Raw genomic sequence first — 19733 nt, forward strand, 5'->3', positions numbered from 1 at the left:
ATATTGCTCCCAATCTACATAGTACAAGTATCCCCCAATAGCAATATTGGAAACCTATTAAAAATAAATCGACTCAATTACTTTCAAGTATCATGGGAAAAAATAAGAAAAAACGACATTACTCAATGCCACAAATGCCAACGAATAGGTCACACAGCGCAAAGCTGCAACCTAAATTACCGCTGTGTAAAATGCACTGAACCGCATGGCCTAGGCGAGTGCAAAATAAAAAAAGAAGACATAGTAACCAAAGGCAAAATATTCTGCGTTAACTGGAAAAATTACAGTCACCCCACGTCATACGAGGGGTGCCCAAACTAGTAGAGGTGCGTAAAAAGCTCAACCAAAAGATAAACAATGCGAAAAATCCAAAAGTCGAACGCATCGCCCAAATAAGCCGTAAAATAGTAAAACAGGGAAGAACACAAAAAAATTCCCCTCCCCCACCTATATTTGTTAATGTCATCGATATACAAACAATGGTAAAGTCCATTGAGATAGATATCAACAAAGAAGACTACAAACTTAAAATAAGCAACAACCAAGTCAAAATTCTGCCGACCGACCCAGAATCTTACAGGAAACTAACCAAGCTACTAAAAACAGTTAACGCAAACTTTCACACGTATCAACTAAAACAAGAAAGACCTTTTCGAGTGGTACTACGCAACATCCACCACTCAGCAAACTTAGATGAATTAAAATTCGAACTTTTAAAACACGGCCACGAAGTAATCAACGTTAGTAACATAAAGCATAGAATCTCGAAAGACCCCTTATCCTTATTTTTTATTGACATAAAACGAAATACCTGCGCTTAATGTGCAGGTACACACCCCACAGACCAGTGCATTAAACCACCGGAAACCCCAGCGAAGTGTATCCACTGTCAAGGTGACCATCCTGCTAACTGCAAAGGCTGCTCAGCCTACAAAGCCCTATATATAAGTAAGTATCCTAATCTCTGAGCCAAAGAGACAACCACAGACCGGCTCGGGCAACCGAGGTGAACAGACGTGTGTAAGCAATCGTGCGCTCCAGTGAAGTGATTCAGAGAAGTGTTACGAATAGTGATAGTGAGGGGAAGTCAAACAATGCAGCAGCAGATACCAACAATCAAGATTACAACCAAAGGAGAAGAGTATTATATAAACGGGTCAGTAGATTTACCAGGCTTAGAGCAACAGCAACAAAATAATAACAATCAAAACGATATGGTTACAGAAGAAATGGAAGAGCAGTGGAGACAGGAGAAATATGTTACCAGGACGAAAACTGGAAGCTAGCAAAAACCATTCCAGGCACAAGTGCCGCAGGAAATCTAGATACAGAAAAGCAGCAATGGCTGCAAGAATTACCATTAAGAAACTCCTTCAGCTCGCTAACGGAAGAAATAGATGATGACCCAACAAGCAAAACGACAACTCAATCAATACACATTACAAAACCACCACCAATATTTGTCGAGGCGCAAATAATAGACCCGCTTATTGATCGACTAAACAATATAGTTGGGAAGGATAATTACACAATAAACCAAACAAAATTAGAACAGGTAAAAATTCAAACAAACACTCCAGAAAATTATAGGAAAGTGATAAAAGAATTAAGGGGAAAAATGCTATATACCACACGTACCAGCTCAAAACGGAAAGGAGCTACAAAGTAGTTATGAGAGGACTGCACCCAAAAACTAACACAAAAAAGCTAATTGACGAATTAGCAAAAATTGGCCACCAAACAAGAACAATAAACAATATGACAAGGTACGATACGAAGCAACCATTACCATTATTCTTAATAGAACTTGAACCCAGAACCAATAACAAGGAAATTTATGAAATCAAAAAAATTCTAAACGCAATAGTAACAGTGGAACCACCACGCTACAAAAAAGATATACCACAATGCATGCGGTGCCAACAATACGGTCATACAAAAAATTATTGTAACAGAAGCCCGGCATGTGTTAAGTGTGCAAAAAATCACTTAACAATACACTGCCCATACACAGGAAAAATAGAAGAAGTTAGATGTTATAATAGTAACGGAAACCACCCAGCCAGCTATAAAGGATGTGAAATCAGGAAACAACTACAACGTAAACTGTTTCCACCACTTCGCAATAAATCAGTCGATAACTACCAACAACGACAAAGTACCACGGATAACGAGGCAACATTGAAAGCACAAAATGAAATAAAAGCTATAAACAGAAACACAGGCCCCCAAGGAAACCGAAGCTAAGCGCAAGCCAGCCAAAACATTAGACAAACAACGCCCATAAACAATCAGAGTCAAAGCAACAACACCGGAGACGCTACAGAAATCAAAGAAATGCTCAAACAATCCATTAAAAGTACGGAGATATTAGGAAAAATGGTACGTGAGCTAAACACAATACTAAGGCAACAAGTACAACAAACAACAGTCATGTTACAACTACTCGCAAACTTGCTAAGTAAAAAATAGAGATGGACATGTTGAAAATAGCAACCTGGAACTCCAATGACTTGCAACTGCCAGCGCAAGAAATTAAAACATTTTTGTATAAAAATAATATTGATATACTACTTGTCTCAGAAACACATTTCACTCTAAAAGGTTTCATGAAAATACCATACTACACCATATAGGACACCAAACACCCCTCAGGTAAAGCACACGGAGGAACTGCAGTAATAATAAAAAATGATATCAAGCATCACCTACATAGTCAAACAAATCAAGAACACTTACAAGCAACCACTATCACAATACAAACCAATCACAATTGCTTCCAGATATCAGAGTTATGCCCGCGAAGGAGCAGAAAGGGAGAGAAAGAAAAACTCTCACCCTTGTAAGATAAGACGATGGAGAAGGATGGCAGTCAAGCGACCTAGAGCCGCTCCATCGACGTTCCAACGGACCACGACTAGAAGGAGCGATAGCGCTAGGGGTAATGGCCCCCCTAACGCCAATTCAATAGTCAGTAAGTATTAGGACTGGCTCGAACAAGAGGACGCGGGAAGGGCGTGCAACAGATGTTAATTCATAAAAGGTTTCTAGAGCACTCCTGTCATACGCGTAGGATTTTTAGGAGTTTTAGTCAGAGTTTAGTAGGAGTTTTAGTCGGTAGGAGTCCGACACTACTCTGCTGTCATGCGATTATTGCAACAGCGGAGTGTCCATGAGGATTTCTCCACGTACAAAAAGGAAAAAAGATGGCAAACAAATGAAGAAGTGGAAAATGCCAGCAACACAACTGATAAACGCTGCACCATACTCAGCACAACAGCGCAAGAAGTTACAAACTTAATTAAGGCAACAAAGACAAGTAAAGCCCCAGGATTTGACTTGATCAATGGAAAAATCTTAAAAGACCTTCCCCCAAAGGCAATAAAACTAACAACGATAATATTCAACGCAATTCTAAGAATACAGTACTTTCCTGCACTATGGAAAATAGCACAGATCGTAATGTTACCCAAATCAAACAAAAACCCACATCTAACTGCATCCTACAGGCCAATATCATTACTACCTGCGTTTTCCAAATTACTAGAAAAAATAATATATAACCGCCTAAAACCAACAATAGAAAGAGAAAAATTAATACCGGTCCATCAATCTGGATTCAGGAATAAACAGTCCACAATAGAACAAATGCACAGACTCGTCAATGAAATCTTACAGGCGCTGGGAACAAAACAATATTGCACGGCACTCTTTATGGACATCGAAACAGCATTTGACAAAGTTAACCATGAAAAACTTCTTCAAACATTCAAAAAGCAATTTCCAGAACAAATCTACATACTACTCAAATCTTACTCAAACAATAGAACCTTTGTAGTAAAAATAAATGATGCATATTCTGAAATTAAGGATATCAAGGCAGGAGTACCACAAGGAAGCGTCCTAGGACCAATACTAACACACTATATACGGCAGACATACCAACAACTGTGAACAGCCAACCTCCTTGCTAATCACCTATCTAACGTATTTAAACCTCGCTCCACCAAAACTGCCGCGAAAATAACAAATGTCCCCTCCTATTGAACCCCTTCACTTCTGCAGAGATTATAGAATCAATCAGTCGCCTGAATCCCAAGAAAGCAGCGGGGCATGACCAAATATGTAATAAAGCAATCAAGGAACTTCCCACAAAAGGGATTGCACTCATCATATCAATTTTTAACGCAATTCTTCGCCTCGAACACTATCCTAAGTCCTGGAAAATCTCACCGATTACTCTCATCCCTAAGCTCGGTAAACCAATACTCGAAACTAGCTCCTATCGCCCAATTAGTCTTCTACCTACTTTGTCAAAACTATTCGAGAAGATGGTAAAGAATCTACTCCTTCCACTCCTAGAGGATTTGAAAACACTGCCAGATCTACAATTCGGTTTTCGGAAGCAGCATTCGACAAAACTTAATTAAAATAGGCACATCTTAAAGCTAACAATACACCACTTCGCGCAAGCTGCAAAGATAAAAGAAAATAGTTTAATCTTCGGTTGCTTATTTCTAAACGATTCATATTACAAATATGCACTGACAACAGGTTACATCCCCCCGAAGCGTTTTTATACCTAGACGAAAGAAACTACCTCCAAGACCAAAATAGTATCTCAATAATCTACCATATAAAAAGAAAAATAGGAATTAAAACAATACTCTACGAGGAAAACTTAAATGGACAGACTATAGACACTATGTGGAAATACAACATGGCCCTTCCCCAAAAAGACACAGAAGGCAATCACAGAAAAAACATAAAAAAATATTGGTTTAGACCGAAACCATAATAAAAAATAACAAGAGAAAGAACCACAAAACGGCAACGCTCTAATCTCCCTCTGTGTAAAATAGTGTAAATATTGTAAACATTGCAAATATTGTAAATAATTCTACAGGACACCCATCCCTTCCCCTCTCCGCCCGCCCTCTCCCGCCCCTCCCCAAAATCTCAAAGCCCCACCAAAACTCGTAAGTTGTAAAGAAATTTAAAATAGAGAAATAAACTGTAATCGTGCGTAGAGAAGCGTTGTACTTCTTCTTTCATATGAATATTATCTTACATAAAGTATACTGTGTGTGAAAAATGAATACCAACACTCTTTGTCAATTTCGAAAATCTTTATTTTAATTGCATATTTAGTCCATAATTTAATTTATAAAATTAGATTTGTAATAGAATTGCCACTCCACCAAGAATCCACTTACTAGCTCTCTCCTTAGTTCTTAAATTGAACGTCCACACATAAGTAGGACCTCGCGATCGTGTTTTATACACAGGACATTCATACATATTCTTTAAATCTTGTTTGTCCTGTGTAATCGCCCTAATATACATTATTGGTAATAATGGAAACAATTCTTTAAATCGAGAGTCCATGATACATCCTGTTTGAACGTCCCATCGTGCACCTTCCATGTACAATCCGTTTATATAAGCGCCTTCTCTTGGTGCTGATCTGTAAAGTTTTAGTGAAAAATCTATTATTATTACTCTGGAATAAAATTTATACAAATTGTACCTGAATTTTGTTAACGATGAAAACTAGTCAGTTTATTTAAATAAATGTACTTGAAATAAAATATTAAAAATATTTAAAAATACAGTTAAGATATCTTTATTTATTAATACTTTAAAATATTTGTATATACACATGTATACACACACACATATATATATATAAGAAGATAATCGCAAATTCAGTAGCTATAAACAATATTTGTACATCATTGTACTTATTAGAGCATTTGTGTAGCTACTAATTAATTAGATTCATATATATTGAATCTAATGCCATTATTTATCGTCTCCCTTATGGGGGTACATGACTTCTAGTTCAGACAATAATTCGTTGCTCGTTTTCGCTGCTATAAACTCCACTCTCGCTTTCGTTTAACCTTACGAATCCTCACAAGTTTACATCGCGTTCTCAAAAAATCATATCAACTTAATAATAAAATGAAATTAATAAATAACAAAAAGTGATATACAATACTATAAATGAATCAACGCTCTAAGCCTGTGTGCGTGTGTACGCGCGCGTGCCTCTTCATTCTCCCCGCTCATCCGCAGTGATCTTTGTGTCACTTAATAGTATTATATACTATATAATATAATATAATAATATATATAATAGTACTTTCATAAGACTACCAAAAATTGATTCTACGAAAATAAATCGTGGATTTCGCCATAAAAAGGTTCATTAAAAATTAAGGATGTGTATGTACAAATACTTTTTTTCACCATTGTACATGCGCGATAAGTATACTATACCCGACATTAACATCATACAGTAAGGAAAAACAAAAATAAAGGATATGTTTGAAGGAATGACGGAGTAATGTTTTTAATAGTTACGTGATTTCTTCTTTGGTTTTTCGCAGTACTTCGCAATATAAACACATTTTGTCCAATGGCCATTCATTTTTGCGCGCGGTTTGTTGCATAATTGCAGTTAGGAATGATTGAGGATTGAAAAAACCACCTAGCCATACCGACGATGGTAACTACATAATGATTCGTTATGTCATTAGAATAGATTAATTGCTGAGTAGAATAAGATTGCAATAAAGTTGAATAATAATGTTGTAAGAGTTTTTAGATTTCAATGTTAATTGGCAAAAAAGGAAAATTCTGCGTTTGGTACACGTAAACAATATGAATGACCCGTTAATATCGTCTGAAATAAGATTCGTTAATATCTGGTTTGTCATCTTCTCGAATATATAATAGTTCAAGCAAAAGATTGTTTCCCAAGTTCAGCTAAAGGGCACAAAGTACAGGATATTAAAGGCGAGTATGCGAAGAAATAAAGCTGCTTGAAAATGTCAAATTTTATACTTTCCATTTTTTCTTAATGAAAGTTATTGTAATAGATTGGAGCGATGTTCTCAATTAATATGAATTTACACAAACTCAATCCAGCTATTCTGGATTCAGTTCAGGCAGATTCATATTCTATTTACTACGGATTATCTGCAGATTAATACTCTGAAGATGAAAACACTTTGATTCATATCAGTTCGCACCTAAACTTATTTTAGTTGAATAGATTTAAGCACTCTTTTACAGCTTTTTCCTACCGGAAAGTTATTAAAATTTCACTTTTTATGGGTAGCAACAATCGTGTGCGTCGAACGAAGCTTTATTCCGTCGCTCATTCAATTTTCCTATGTTTATTTTACCAGTTTGAGTTGAATTCCAGGCATCAAAATTTGCCACGGATTCAATTATCAGTTTCGCAAACTGAAACATTTCGATATTAATAGGGCATTGTTTTATACAATAAAAAAAGTTACAATAATAGTAAGAAATAAGTAAATGTTTACGTTAAAATCAGCAGTCCAATTAGATAATTCATTTATTCGATACAACATATCCGTGAACCAACTGTTTAATCCTAATTCTGAAGGGTAAGCTCTTTTTGTCCAAGACGGCGGGACAGCATCCATCATTATATAATTTTGCAGATCTTCCATCTCAGCATTAATAGTTAATTCTCCCTATCAAAAAAAAAAAAAATCACTAATTAATTGTCTGGCGTTGTGTTACAAAGCAGCATTTAAAGTTTGAAAATTCAAAAGATTATGAAACTTCCTTCATCTATCATCAATAAATTTGAGAAGTTATAATTTTTTTCTATAAGCAGTTACCTTCAATATAAACACTTTCGACTTTAATGTCACATTTCAATAGTTTTAAGTTGATCATGTTCTAATTGATTTAATGATGATGGAAGAAGTACGGCAATATGTTCCAAGAGTTGTAACAGTAATCTGAGTCGCATAGGAGAATGTCGCTTTGTCATTGCACTCATCATATGGTATAATTCGACAATGATTTCTTTCTTTCTGATATAATTAAAGGTATTTTATATAACATACAATTGGGAAATTAGGCTCCAGAAATACATATAAGAAACATTCGGTAATTACACAAAAGTCGAAACTCAAGTGTTACAATTATAGGGAGGTAGAGACTGTTCTAAAAACTGAGATCTTAGATATGCCCAACGTAGAAGAGGATAACGCGAGTGAAAGAAAAAAAGCGACTGAGAGTCGAAGCATTCGGCAAACATTAAACCTAACCTCAACCTTATCCCAAGCTTAGACCTTTAACTCAAAGATTAAATTTTCTATTTTTGATTTGTGACCAATGAAACTTACCAATATGCATATTTGCTTACTGTGAAAAGAATAATTAAATACGTGTTAATAAGTAAATATAATCCAAATTATTTGTTTGGTTTCATTTTTATCAGAAAGATCTCACAAATACGTTAGTAAAAGAATGATTCAGAAAGAGTAAAAGATAAAACAGTTTTACTTTTGATTTAGTATCTAGATAAATTGTCTGAGTGATATTCGATTTCCGGTACGTCAGGCGTCCCGCAGCAGGAACGACGACTGTGCAATTATGCATGGGATCCTTTTGTGCAATTATCGAATGTTTCCGTTTGTTATTTCTAAATGAAATGCACATACATTACCAGCTAAATATTGGAAACCACTTTCTCAATTGTATCTGTATTAAATATTTCACCAATATCGTTATTAATTTGAAATTAACGTTACAGTTATTAATAGTAATATATTTTGATAGATTTTTAACGGAGAGTTTTCTAAGGTAACAGAATTCTGGCTCTTTTTTTAATTCTCGTGTTTTGTAAAACACGCAATAATTACAATTTTTTGACTGGTAAACATATATACAGTGTGTCCGCTTTATCGTGAGCCGCTGAAATATCTCGAAAAACACGAATGTCACGAGATGTCTCAGAAAAAATCGCGTAACATGAAGGGGAACATATTATACGCTATTGTGTTTGACATTGCGGTGACCTTGAAACCTGATCTTGAACGTGACATTATAATTTTTAAACATAGAGATCTATCTTTTATTACTCCTATACGATAAACAATATTTATGTATATAAAAATAATATAAAAATGCAGCATTCCTACATATATCACAATAAACAGTATAACCAAAGGTAATGAACAAACAGTATTGAGCATACAGTATGTATAACGATAGGGACGAGAAGTAGGAATGGAAGATAACCGGAGAGGTGGCTTCCCAAGAATTCGGTACTTGCATACTATTCAGTGATTATGTAAATTAATTTAGGAAAGAAAGATTTGTGACACGTATTTTTTTTCTACAATGATTAATAATAAAACAGTTACAAGGAATTAAAAATTAGTAAGACCGAGCGTTTCCGACCGCGTACCGAATGTACTCAAAGAACGCGTGACTTCAAAAATCTAGAACAGTGCTCAAATATCAGTAAAGTTTTAATTTAATTATCTTAATTAATAGGTAAGTATATGGAACGAAAATGTGAACTAAAGAGTTCCTAATAACCTAAACTTTTGTTGTCAGTAATCTTCTTAATTATAGAAAAAGATTCAACTAATAATAATAATTTATTAAAATTCGCGCTTACTCTACAGATCTATATAATGCGTGCACCAAAGGTAGGGGCAGAGAGAAATTTCCTCTCTGGTAGAGGTTAGAGACAGACAGTGCGAGACAGAATAGGTAAAGTTATTTCTTAGTATATTTCCTATTACGAGCAAGCAATTCTAGAAATTTGTGGGAGATAAATCCGGGCAAAGTTTTGGTTATACATCCAGATACTACTTATATATACACCAGATCAGGTATTATTTGAAATTATCTAATTTTGTTTAATGAGATTTTTTGCTATCTCATATTGTTTCTGAGCTGTAGTTTACCCTAGTTACATCTAGTATTCTGTATGTGTCGTGTATGCGAACGGTCATGTATGCGTTTGCGTAAAAAAGTATACAGCAAAAATGTAAAAATGCATAAAACTTTGTCATTACTTTTAAACCTAACTCTAATTCTTGCAGGGATCTTCTAAGTTCTTCACACAGTAGATTCATTCGTTCGCACTCTTGTAAAGCAACTGTGACAAATGGTGTACGATCTTCCACCTAAGAAATTTAACAAATATTTCATTAAAGACGGAAATTGTTTTGAGATCCGACTTTTTATACCCAATTTTGTCCCTCGGTCTATCTTCGATGTTAACCAGTTAACTGCGGAATTTAGTTTTCAAAATCCCTTACGGGGTGCGTAATTAAAATCAAGCAATGTCGTGTATACGCGTTGAACGCAGTTAATTGGATAAATGATGCAACGATTTTGATGAGCTTAAAATGTTTTAAATATCAGTACTCAATAATTTTTCCGTATGAGTGTATACATATGTCCCCTACAACCGCTGTTTGGCCTTAGTTTTCCAAAATTGAATATTCTGTACATTGTCAATACAATATTGAGATCCTTAAATATTGACAATAATATTAATAATAAATATTGATCGTCTGAACGCTCCTTTAAAGATTTCCGGTTTCTTAATTACTAATTTCTATTTTAAATTTAGATTGATTAAGTAATTCATTAACATTAGTAGTAGAGAGAGACAGTGAGTACCTTGCTGTAAAGTTCTAGCATATTAAATTCTTCTGGTAGTTTGTCCAATAAGTCTTCTATTTGTCCTTTTATTTTGTCTTCCTTTGAAATATCTCCGCTTGTTGTATCGCTGGCAGTTCTTGTTAGTATACCCAATAACGTTTTAAACAAATTTTCCACAGTTTGTGTTAAAAACCCTAATAAATGTATAAAATAAATTCTGTATCAATTTCAGGAAGTCTTTATGTTAAATCGAGAATTGACTAAAATTTGACATTATATTACGAATTCATCAATTTACGAGTGCTAAGGACAAATTAGAATTTTTTTTTTTTTTTATTGGACTATTACGAAACTTCATCAAAAAATGTACGTACAAATTTCTATTTCTACCTGTTGGATTATTACGAGAAATGAGTGTTTGTGCGTAGTATATGACAACAAATATTATTCAACGTATTGAAAATAAATTTCTTTATACATAGACTGCAATATAAGTGGGAAAAAGACACAGCAACCATTTATTTGTATATAAATATATATAAAAGATGCCGATATTATTTTCTTTTGTTTAATAGTTCAATTGTTAAACAGTTTAATCATTGTAAACGGCCAGTTCTTAAGAATTCAATCCGAAATACAGACGTGTCTTCCGCAGATAAAAATTAATTACATTACGCAATTATTACAACCAGAATTATTACTTCTTCTAATTTATGTTGTCTATAACCAACAGAGCCTAACAGTCAAGGGCCCAGTATAGGTTTCAAATTTTGTAACATCTCTATCTCTGGTATACATATACATGTACATATATACATATATAAAGTGCAAAATACTTTTATGTTCCTTCGGTTATAACTTAAAAACTACTGCGCCGATTTAAATTGGACTCGAATCATTCGATAGAGAATATTCCAAAGATGGTTTATTCAGAATAGCCCCTATTTACTATGTTAAGTTGTCGAGCAACGAAAGAGAACACCAAATGATTCAGAACGAATAAAATGCTCCTTCACTGGTAACAATGAAGTTGGCACGACAGCGAGAGATGGCCCGAACAGATCAATCGTCATTCTTCGGCTGTATTCGGGATAAGTTCGAGCGTCGTATACAATAGTGGGGAGCATAAGACTCGCGTCTTACAACAAGCAAGGTAATTATTTCTCAGAACAATTGTTACTCATTTTCTTTTCGTTTTGACTTATTCGTTGCAATGTTAACATCAATTAGTTAATAAGGACACACATCCGGGTAAGGACCGAGGATATCAGCTAATTATAATGCTACTGTGACATCGTTCATCGATTCACGATTACTATTCTTAATCACTTCAACTCCAAATACATAAACTTTGATTCGAATTAGCGATCTCACAACATTGACTTGTATTCCTTAGTTATTATCTAATAGTGTGATATGATATTATGTCAGTTTCATTAGGTCGTTTTGAAATGTTATATATATTTACCAATTTCTGCATTGGGATGAAGTCCATACAGAACAGGACTTTCAGCAGGTAGGTAGTTATCGACGTACTGATGATATGCATCGTAATCACTATTTGGTGGTACCAAAAAATCTGGTGCAAGGTATAGTTCACCTACACAAAAAGTGTAAATTCATTTCTTTGTTAACTGTTTCTGTAAAAATTGTTGTAATGCCTTCTAATTCCATCTCGTCGTAAATTGTCGAAGTTATTGATGGTGTCGAAAAATATTTCAAACAAAAGTTCAACAATTTCGAGGAATATATAATTTGATATAATTTTTTCACGAATGGATAACTGAAGGATTTCTGAATGTTAATAATACATTTTTATGTGGAATTATATATTTTGTATTTTATTATTTGGCATTAATCGGTGCAGTCCTGAAAAGGCAAAAGAAATAATAGAATAAAATTCACACTCTGAAATGGCTGTTTTAGAGATAATTTGATTTTGATGTGTATTGCAAAGCGATATAATATCAACAATTTCGAAGATATTTGTGAACCGTATATTAATACTTTATGAAATTGTACAAGTGTACAAATTACGAAAACGAAGATACAATGTTATAATAATTTAAAAAACGTATTTCATATGTACTTGTGCTAATTCAAGAATAATAAAAGAATTCTTATCATTAATCTTTTCATTAGAGTTTATAAACTTCTATAAAGTGAAAGATTTACTTTTCAAATAAAAAAATAAATTGAAATTGTATTATTACTTTGAAAAATCGGTTATGTTATAATAATCATCCAAAGTGATGTGTAGCGGCATTCGACAACAAAGTACTTTCCAACGGTTTCGTCGGTACATAGTATACCATTGTTGACAGACTGTTTACGAGAGACCGTCAAAACGTAAGCAATCGATATCCCTACGGTCCTTTCGCCAAATACTCCACAGAAGGCGTACGTGACCACGGTCAGTACAGTAGTGGGGATATTGTGAGGTGACAAAAAGAAACGAAATGGATTGAGAGGTGAGTGGTGACCAAGAAGCGTGATTGAACAGTCGAAATCGAGAAACGCGAGTAAATTATCTTTCGCTCAAGTCGCGAGTCGAGACTTGTAACAAAGCCGTTAAGTGAGAATAAATATACTGTTAAACAAAAGTATTTCTTTGGCACTCCACACGTACTACCAACACCTCAGATATATACAAAATAAGAAAAGAAAACGATTAGTAATCATTAAATAGTAAAGAATTATATGCATCTCTAAAGCAACTACATTGATATAAAGCATATCGACTTCCGGTTTGGACGCGGGCGAAGGTAACACGTGGGTAGTGAGCGCGGTGAAAAAGTGTAAAGTGAAGGGGAAAAGGAGGAGGAAGACAAAGGGGAAAGAAGAAGAGAAAGAAAAGGGTGAAAGCACGAAGAGGGGATATAAAAAAAAAGCATAAAAGAAAAAGTGTCAATAAGACAGGAGAAAGTGTGAAACACAAAGCTAGGAAAGAAAAGGTTAGGTTAACGAAAGTACAAAACTAATTAGCCAGGAAAAAGACAGATGGCGACAAGAGGCAGACCGAGGATAACGAACCAGGTGAGAGAGAAGGAAGAACGCAGAAACACGCTGGAAAGATACAGCGTGACAGAGAAGGAGGCAGTAATGAGAGTGGGCGGCAAAGAAGCATAGAACGTGATGATGGAGAAAATAGAAAGGGGGTTAGAGGTGTTGGTAGAGCTAGTAGAGGAGTTGAGGAGGGAGAAGAAGGAAGAGAGAGAAAGATGGGAAAAGGATCGAAAAGAGGAGAGGGAAAGGTGGAAGAAGGAGTGGGAAGGAGAGAGACGATGAGAGAGTGAGAGATGGAGGAGTGAGAGGGAGACGGAAAGAAAAAGATGGGATAGTGAGTGGGAAAGATGGAAAGGAGAGATGGAAAGGAGGAGTGGGAAAGAATTGGAGGGCAGAATCAGGAGGTTTGAGGAGGAGCAGGGCAGGATAGAAAGGGAGAGAAGAAAGAGGAACATCGTAATAAAGGGCGCGGAATGGGGGAAGGAAAGCGATAACGGGACAGTGTCAGAATTCATAAAGGAAAATATGAGAGTAGAGGTAGAGGTAGAGAGGACATAGAAGGTAAGGGTGGGAGAAAAGAACACAATAATAATCCCAACGTTGAAATCGTGGGAGGAGAAGACGAGGGTAATGAGAGAGAAAAGTAAATTGGGGAAGGGGATATACATAGATAACGACCTAACGATATAAAGCATATTTCGTTTCAATATTGAAAAGTTTTGATTATTGTAAGAAGTGACCAATAAAGAATTTACAAAGTTTTATAGAAGTAATTGTATTTAAAAATACAATTACTAGAAATATAATTGTGAATTATCATATATACCTTCAACTAATTCCGTTTTCAAATATTCTACTAAATATGTCTTGCATAGTCTTCTATCCCAATCATCGGTTATGTGTCCTCCATACATTATTTCTCCAAATAAGTAACGAAGATCCTCCCAAGGTACTTTGATACTATTTTCCAGGTAATTAAATAATACAGATACGCTGATTGTTAGATCACCGAAGTTGAATGGGTAGGACTGACATAAAAGAAAGTAGTTTTTTGAAAGTACATATATGTGTAAATTTAGTATATAACTTATAAGCTTGTTATAATTATATCAATTTGTTTAAACATATTTTGAATGAGAATAAACTACATTTTACTAAACAGAAAATTATTCTACAGAAAGTGTTGTTTGAGAAAATTTCCGAAAATCATTGCTAATACCATATCTAATTATATTAATATGTCGGAGATGAAAGAACACCGGAGTCTTTGGAATTTTGGATAATCCCGCAACATTGTAATCTAGAGTCTACTATAGCTATAATTAAACAATTGTAATTGTTCGAGAGTTGTGATAATGAGCTTAGGCTCGAAGCGGCAGCCAGTCGCCGAACGTAGCCGTGGTCACGGGATGAACGCTTTGTCTAATAAAGGTATGGAGTAATTCTATAGCTCTCCTTAAAAGAAATATTTGTAGCGACACGCGACAGTAAACATTCCAACGGTTTCTGTCCAGTGGCTCGCCACACGCAGAACCTATTCTTCGAGTAAGATGTCGACGCATCTCCATTGTACATGTTCAGCTAGCCTGAAGACCCGTTATAAATCTTAAGATCTAGGTAACTAAAGTCCTTCAAACAGACAAACAGAAGATAGGGAAAATCTATTTTTCCCACGAACGACGCTGACCGCTAGTCAGTTCACCTCAACGACGGCTAGCATCCGTCTCTAACTACCAACATGGAAATGGACCAATTAACATCAACGTCATCCCATCATAGTTTTCCTCTGCAGCATCATAACGATAGAAAGTGATTCTCTCGTGAGGTCGCATTAGAGAGTTACATAGCGTCTTTACGGTCGGTGGATATTCTATGTTTTAAAAAAGAGTTAGTTCAGTAATACTTGTACCGTAGACAAGCAAATTGTACATAGTTATTGAAACTCGGATCATTGTCATTAGCTTCTCGAGTATCTAATTACCATGGTTACTTGTCAAATTCTGTAATAATCATATTTGCACTAATAGATACCTGCTCTATTGCATAACAATAATGTCGAATCGAATCCAAATGAAGATTCGTTTAATGCCCCTAACCCTAATCGTAATGTGACCCCGACATATATATACAGGATGGTTGGTAACTGGTAGTACAAGCGGAAAGGGGGTGATTCTACGCGAAAAAAAGAAGTCGAAAAAAAAAAATTAAAAATAAAATTTTTATTCTATAAATTTTTTTAAAAATCTACAGTGAGATCCGTTATAACGAGACGCGATAAAGTGCACGCGTACCAAGCGAAAATTCAAAGTCGATTTTCTCGAAAACAAAGCTTCAAACGAAAAATTTTTATTCTATATTTTCGACTTCTTTCTTCGCGTAGAATCACCCTCTTTCCACTTGTACCACCAGTTACCAACCACCCTGTATATGTAAATGTGATTTCTTAACCACGATTAACAACATAGTAACAGAGAAATTTGTTTAATTGCTATTTGTGTATAGTTACGTTCTAAATTATTTAATAATTTATTATTAGAGCATATATTTACTAAAGCAACAATTATTGAAGAATATAATTTACAAACTTTGCTAATATCATCACTAGTAAAAAATTAGTAGCTTTTCCTAATTTAATTGCAGACTACAAGGAAGACACTTATAGTACGTTTTAAATTATGCCACAGTTGTGAGATCTATTCCAAATATGTCTTATAATTAATAAAAAATCTGTGAAAGAGTATTAATTTTAAGTTATTACATTACACAAGATATCGTAAACATTGTTTTTGGCTTCTCTCATTGTTTCAACATTTACAAATCTTCGATCTATAATTTCTAATTTAACGTTATGATCCATTAAGATTTAAAGTTACTTACCCTATTCCATCCTTGCGCCCCAAATTTTCTACGTTCTGCAAGTACAGCGTGATAATAACAAAGTGCAAATAATATTGCTTTGAATTCGGTTTCCTTGCTGCAGGACTCCAAAGTTTCCTGGGTAAAGTTATCCAACGCTTTGTGGATGTTCGCTTGAATTCCAGATGGTGGTTCGTTCGTGATCTTTATGGCTGATTCTAGTATACCCTGTGTACAATTTAACGAACCTTAAATTTAGTAATCAGTGTTTCCTATCGACATTATCTACTTATTTATTGGCTAAAGTATCACTTACATAGTGAATTTGGGTCTATAATAGGTATCTCAGAATTTTCTTAGATTTTATTAAGGCAAAAATACAGTAAGAAATTAGACCAGTTACTAAAGGACCTGTAATGCCGACCGCGTTAGAGAAAGACCATATTACCGACGGAGGGTTAAAGAATATAATTAGCACATGTTAACTTAATTAAAAGTGCATATTTTCTTTTGCTTTTTCAAATTATACAATTGTTTATTACCTGAGGTATTATCGATTCATGAGGATCAGGACTGGGTTCCGCACTAATGAACAATCGATAATCATCATGTGGATTCTCCGAGCACTGTTCCATCTTTTTTTCTAATGTAGGCAACCATTTCCTCACCAAATGGACATTTTGCAAAATTACCCAATGGCCTTCGTTCGCGGAAAGTTCTATGGCTTCTTCCGCTATGGGTTCTTGACCTTGACCCAGTGACACATTATGGAAATTTCTTCCTCCAAAAGTGAAACCCAATTGCATACCCAGTTTTTCCACGTCCTGAATTTTTATCGTTGTCGTTATTGTAAATACATATTCGATGTGATCACGTTGATTTTCGTAACATGTTTTTGTGTAATTCATTAGGTATCCATAATTCTTAATATTAATTGTCTTCGATTCAGGTTATAAATTGATAAACGAAGCATATGCCATCGAAAGCAACAGAATATAGGAAATGAGAAGAGTAAGAAGGTGTTACAATTATATTGCATTAAAGAAAAATTATTAAATGTTACGCAGTTTGCTTATAGGTTATTGGTTGTTCAGGGTATTCATGAATTATATATATCTCATGACTTTGATAGATGATCCCACACCTTCAGATCGGTGCAGATTTATTAAAGAAAGATACCGTACAATAGAATTTCAAAGGTAAATTTTTTGTATGCCATCGTGTAATGGATATCTAATGGATCACGTAATATCTGCAAGGAACCATGGGTTGCAAATAAACCGTTCTTTTGGAAAATGACCTTAAAATTTCATTAGCTCTTACATTGAAGTTACATTAGAAAATGTTTAGATTTCCCAATTAGATAAAAACTAAGTAATGCCATATTAATGAACAAACAGAAAGCTATTCCTTTGAACGTATGATAATCTACGCTAAATAGGATGAAGCATCTAACTTCATCATTTCAAACTATTACAAAATTACTTACTTTATGGAAAAATCTTTCGCATAAAAATTGAATAGCGTCGAAGAGAATATGATTTGGTAGGTGGAACTGCAGAAACGTTAACTAGTCTTCGATTTCCATGTTTTTGAAAGTGTTGTGGAAATCGATATTTCAAATAACCTTTTCCTATATAAGAAGTGAATTCGCTCAGTTTCCGGGATATGCACGAAAAACTATCACTATCACGAAAAACTATATCACTACAGTGAATTCTACATCTGCAGTTGTGCAACCCTGACAGCTTATGCGTTAGTTTGGTTACCGATTGCCGGTCACTTATCTTCTCTTTTAAAACGAGGGTTGGGCGAGTTTAAAGGCTTCGTGCACATCGTACACATGCGAGGCTACAAGAGTCTGTTATGACTGGTAACTTATAACTCAATTATAAGTGAATACCATAAATGTATTGGGTTCAAATATTAAATAAGTGAGTAATTCTTAATACACAGAAGATAAGTGACCGACGACTGATAACCAGACCGATGCATACGTTGTCAGAGATGAACATTTATAGGCAGAAATACACTATAATTGAGCTGGTAGTTTCTTGCAAATATATTGAAAACTAAACAAGTTCACTCCTTATATACAGTATACTATAAAGGTAAAAGTTGTTCAAAATATTTCTATAACATACCCAAAAATCATAGAAATCCGAGGATAGATAACGTTTCTACAGTTTCGCCCTATATAGCGGTATGTAATATCAAAAAGAAAAGGGTATATACACTTGGACTATCATATGTTTAAGTTCGAGTTTTCTCGAGATAGTATAAGTTGTAAATTTAAGGTATAAATTAAGAATCGTAAGGGTGCTGGGGAAGAGAGAAAGAGAGAGAGAGAGAGCGTGCCTTGGTGACGTCAAAGCTAAATGAGTAAAGGAGTGGGAGAAAGTTGCGAGAGTTGAGGGTCAGCATTTTTGGACCTGGGAAGACAGAAGTTGTGAGCCCAGTGTGAGAATAAGGATTACGAAGATATTGTAGTCAGTTTTTGCATTGGGTATTGCTTGTTAAAATAAAACTGAACTTCACTTCAAATAGAACATCCTTTCTTGTCCTTGCTCTAGACTATTTAGATACTAAAGTTATATATTGCATACAATATTATACATTATACATGTTATTATTATTATAAGTTAATAGTGCTATACATTAGATAAATAAATAATTAAACGATTTGCCGTCACTCTACCCAATTGTATTTGTTTGAGACTTGTGACAATGAGCTTGGGCTCAAGGCGACAATTAGTCGCCGTACGTGGCCGCGGTCAACGGGACGAACTGTCCATCTAACAAAGGCATTAAGTAACCCTATAGCTCTCCTTAAAAGAAAGATTTGTGGCGGCACGAGGCAGTAAACATTCCAACGGTTACTGTCCCGTAGCTCGCCACACGCAGATCCTATTCTCCAGGCAGGATGTTTACCAGATGTCGACGCGTCTCCGCAGTACGTGATCGGCTAGCCCGAGGATTGTTATAAACACTAATATCTAGTTACCTAAAATCCCTCAACAGATACACAGTCTTTGTCCCAGTTACAGGAAGACAGGAGAGACCTATTTTTCCACGAACGACGTCTCCCACTAGCAACCTTCCCTCAAGGGCGGCTAGCATCCTTTTCTAACTACCCATATGGAGATTGGCCAATTAGCAGCAACGTCAATTTCCCTTACTTTCCGAACGTGTGATATCCCCGACGAATCCGATGATCTCGTGTCCTTAGACACGCCCCATCATAGTTTTCATATGCGGTATTCATCGACAAGAAGTTTAACGCCTTACGGTCAGTGAATATTAACAAAGAATCCGACTTAGATTCTACGAGTACGTACAACTACCATCCCGTTGTCCGCGGATTCCTTAGCGAACCTAAGACCATTGTCACCAGTGTCGCGAGTGTGTGATCA

At 35.1% G+C, this 19733-nt stretch overlaps 1 protein-coding gene across 1 annotated transcript in view; it reads right to left on the bottom strand.

Annotated features, from left to right (window-relative positions):
- Positions 1 to 5110: 5110 nt before the first annotated feature.
- Positions 5111 to 19733, bottom strand: part of LOC117208472 (dynein beta chain, ciliary-like) — a 63646-nt gene continuing 49023 nt past the window's right edge. Inside the window, exons 22-30 of the mRNA XM_033449669.1 lie at positions 16863 to 17144; positions 16342 to 16548; positions 14291 to 14492; positions 11927 to 12058; positions 10477 to 10652; positions 9864 to 9974; positions 7341 to 7514; positions 6370 to 6518; positions 5111 to 5467 (exon numbers count right to left, since the gene is read on the bottom strand). Of these exons, the coding sequence (XP_033305560.1) occupies positions 5173 to 5467; positions 6370 to 6518; positions 7341 to 7514; positions 9864 to 9974; positions 10477 to 10652; positions 11927 to 12058; positions 14291 to 14492; positions 16342 to 16548; positions 16863 to 17144 (1728 nt within the window). The 3' untranslated portion in view covers positions 5111 to 5172. The remainder of the gene's footprint in view (positions 5468 to 6369; positions 6519 to 7340; positions 7515 to 9863; positions 9975 to 10476; positions 10653 to 11926; positions 12059 to 14290; positions 14493 to 16341; positions 16549 to 16862; positions 17145 to 19733) is intronic.

The sequence above is a fragment of the Bombus bifarius genome, unplaced genomic scaffold, assembly GCF_011952205.1.
Source record: "Bombus bifarius isolate JDL3187 unplaced genomic scaffold, Bbif_JDL3187 scf7180000008132, whole genome shotgun sequence".
In the NCBI taxonomy this organism is placed as follows: domain Eukaryota; kingdom Metazoa; phylum Arthropoda; class Insecta; order Hymenoptera; family Apidae; genus Bombus; species Bombus bifarius.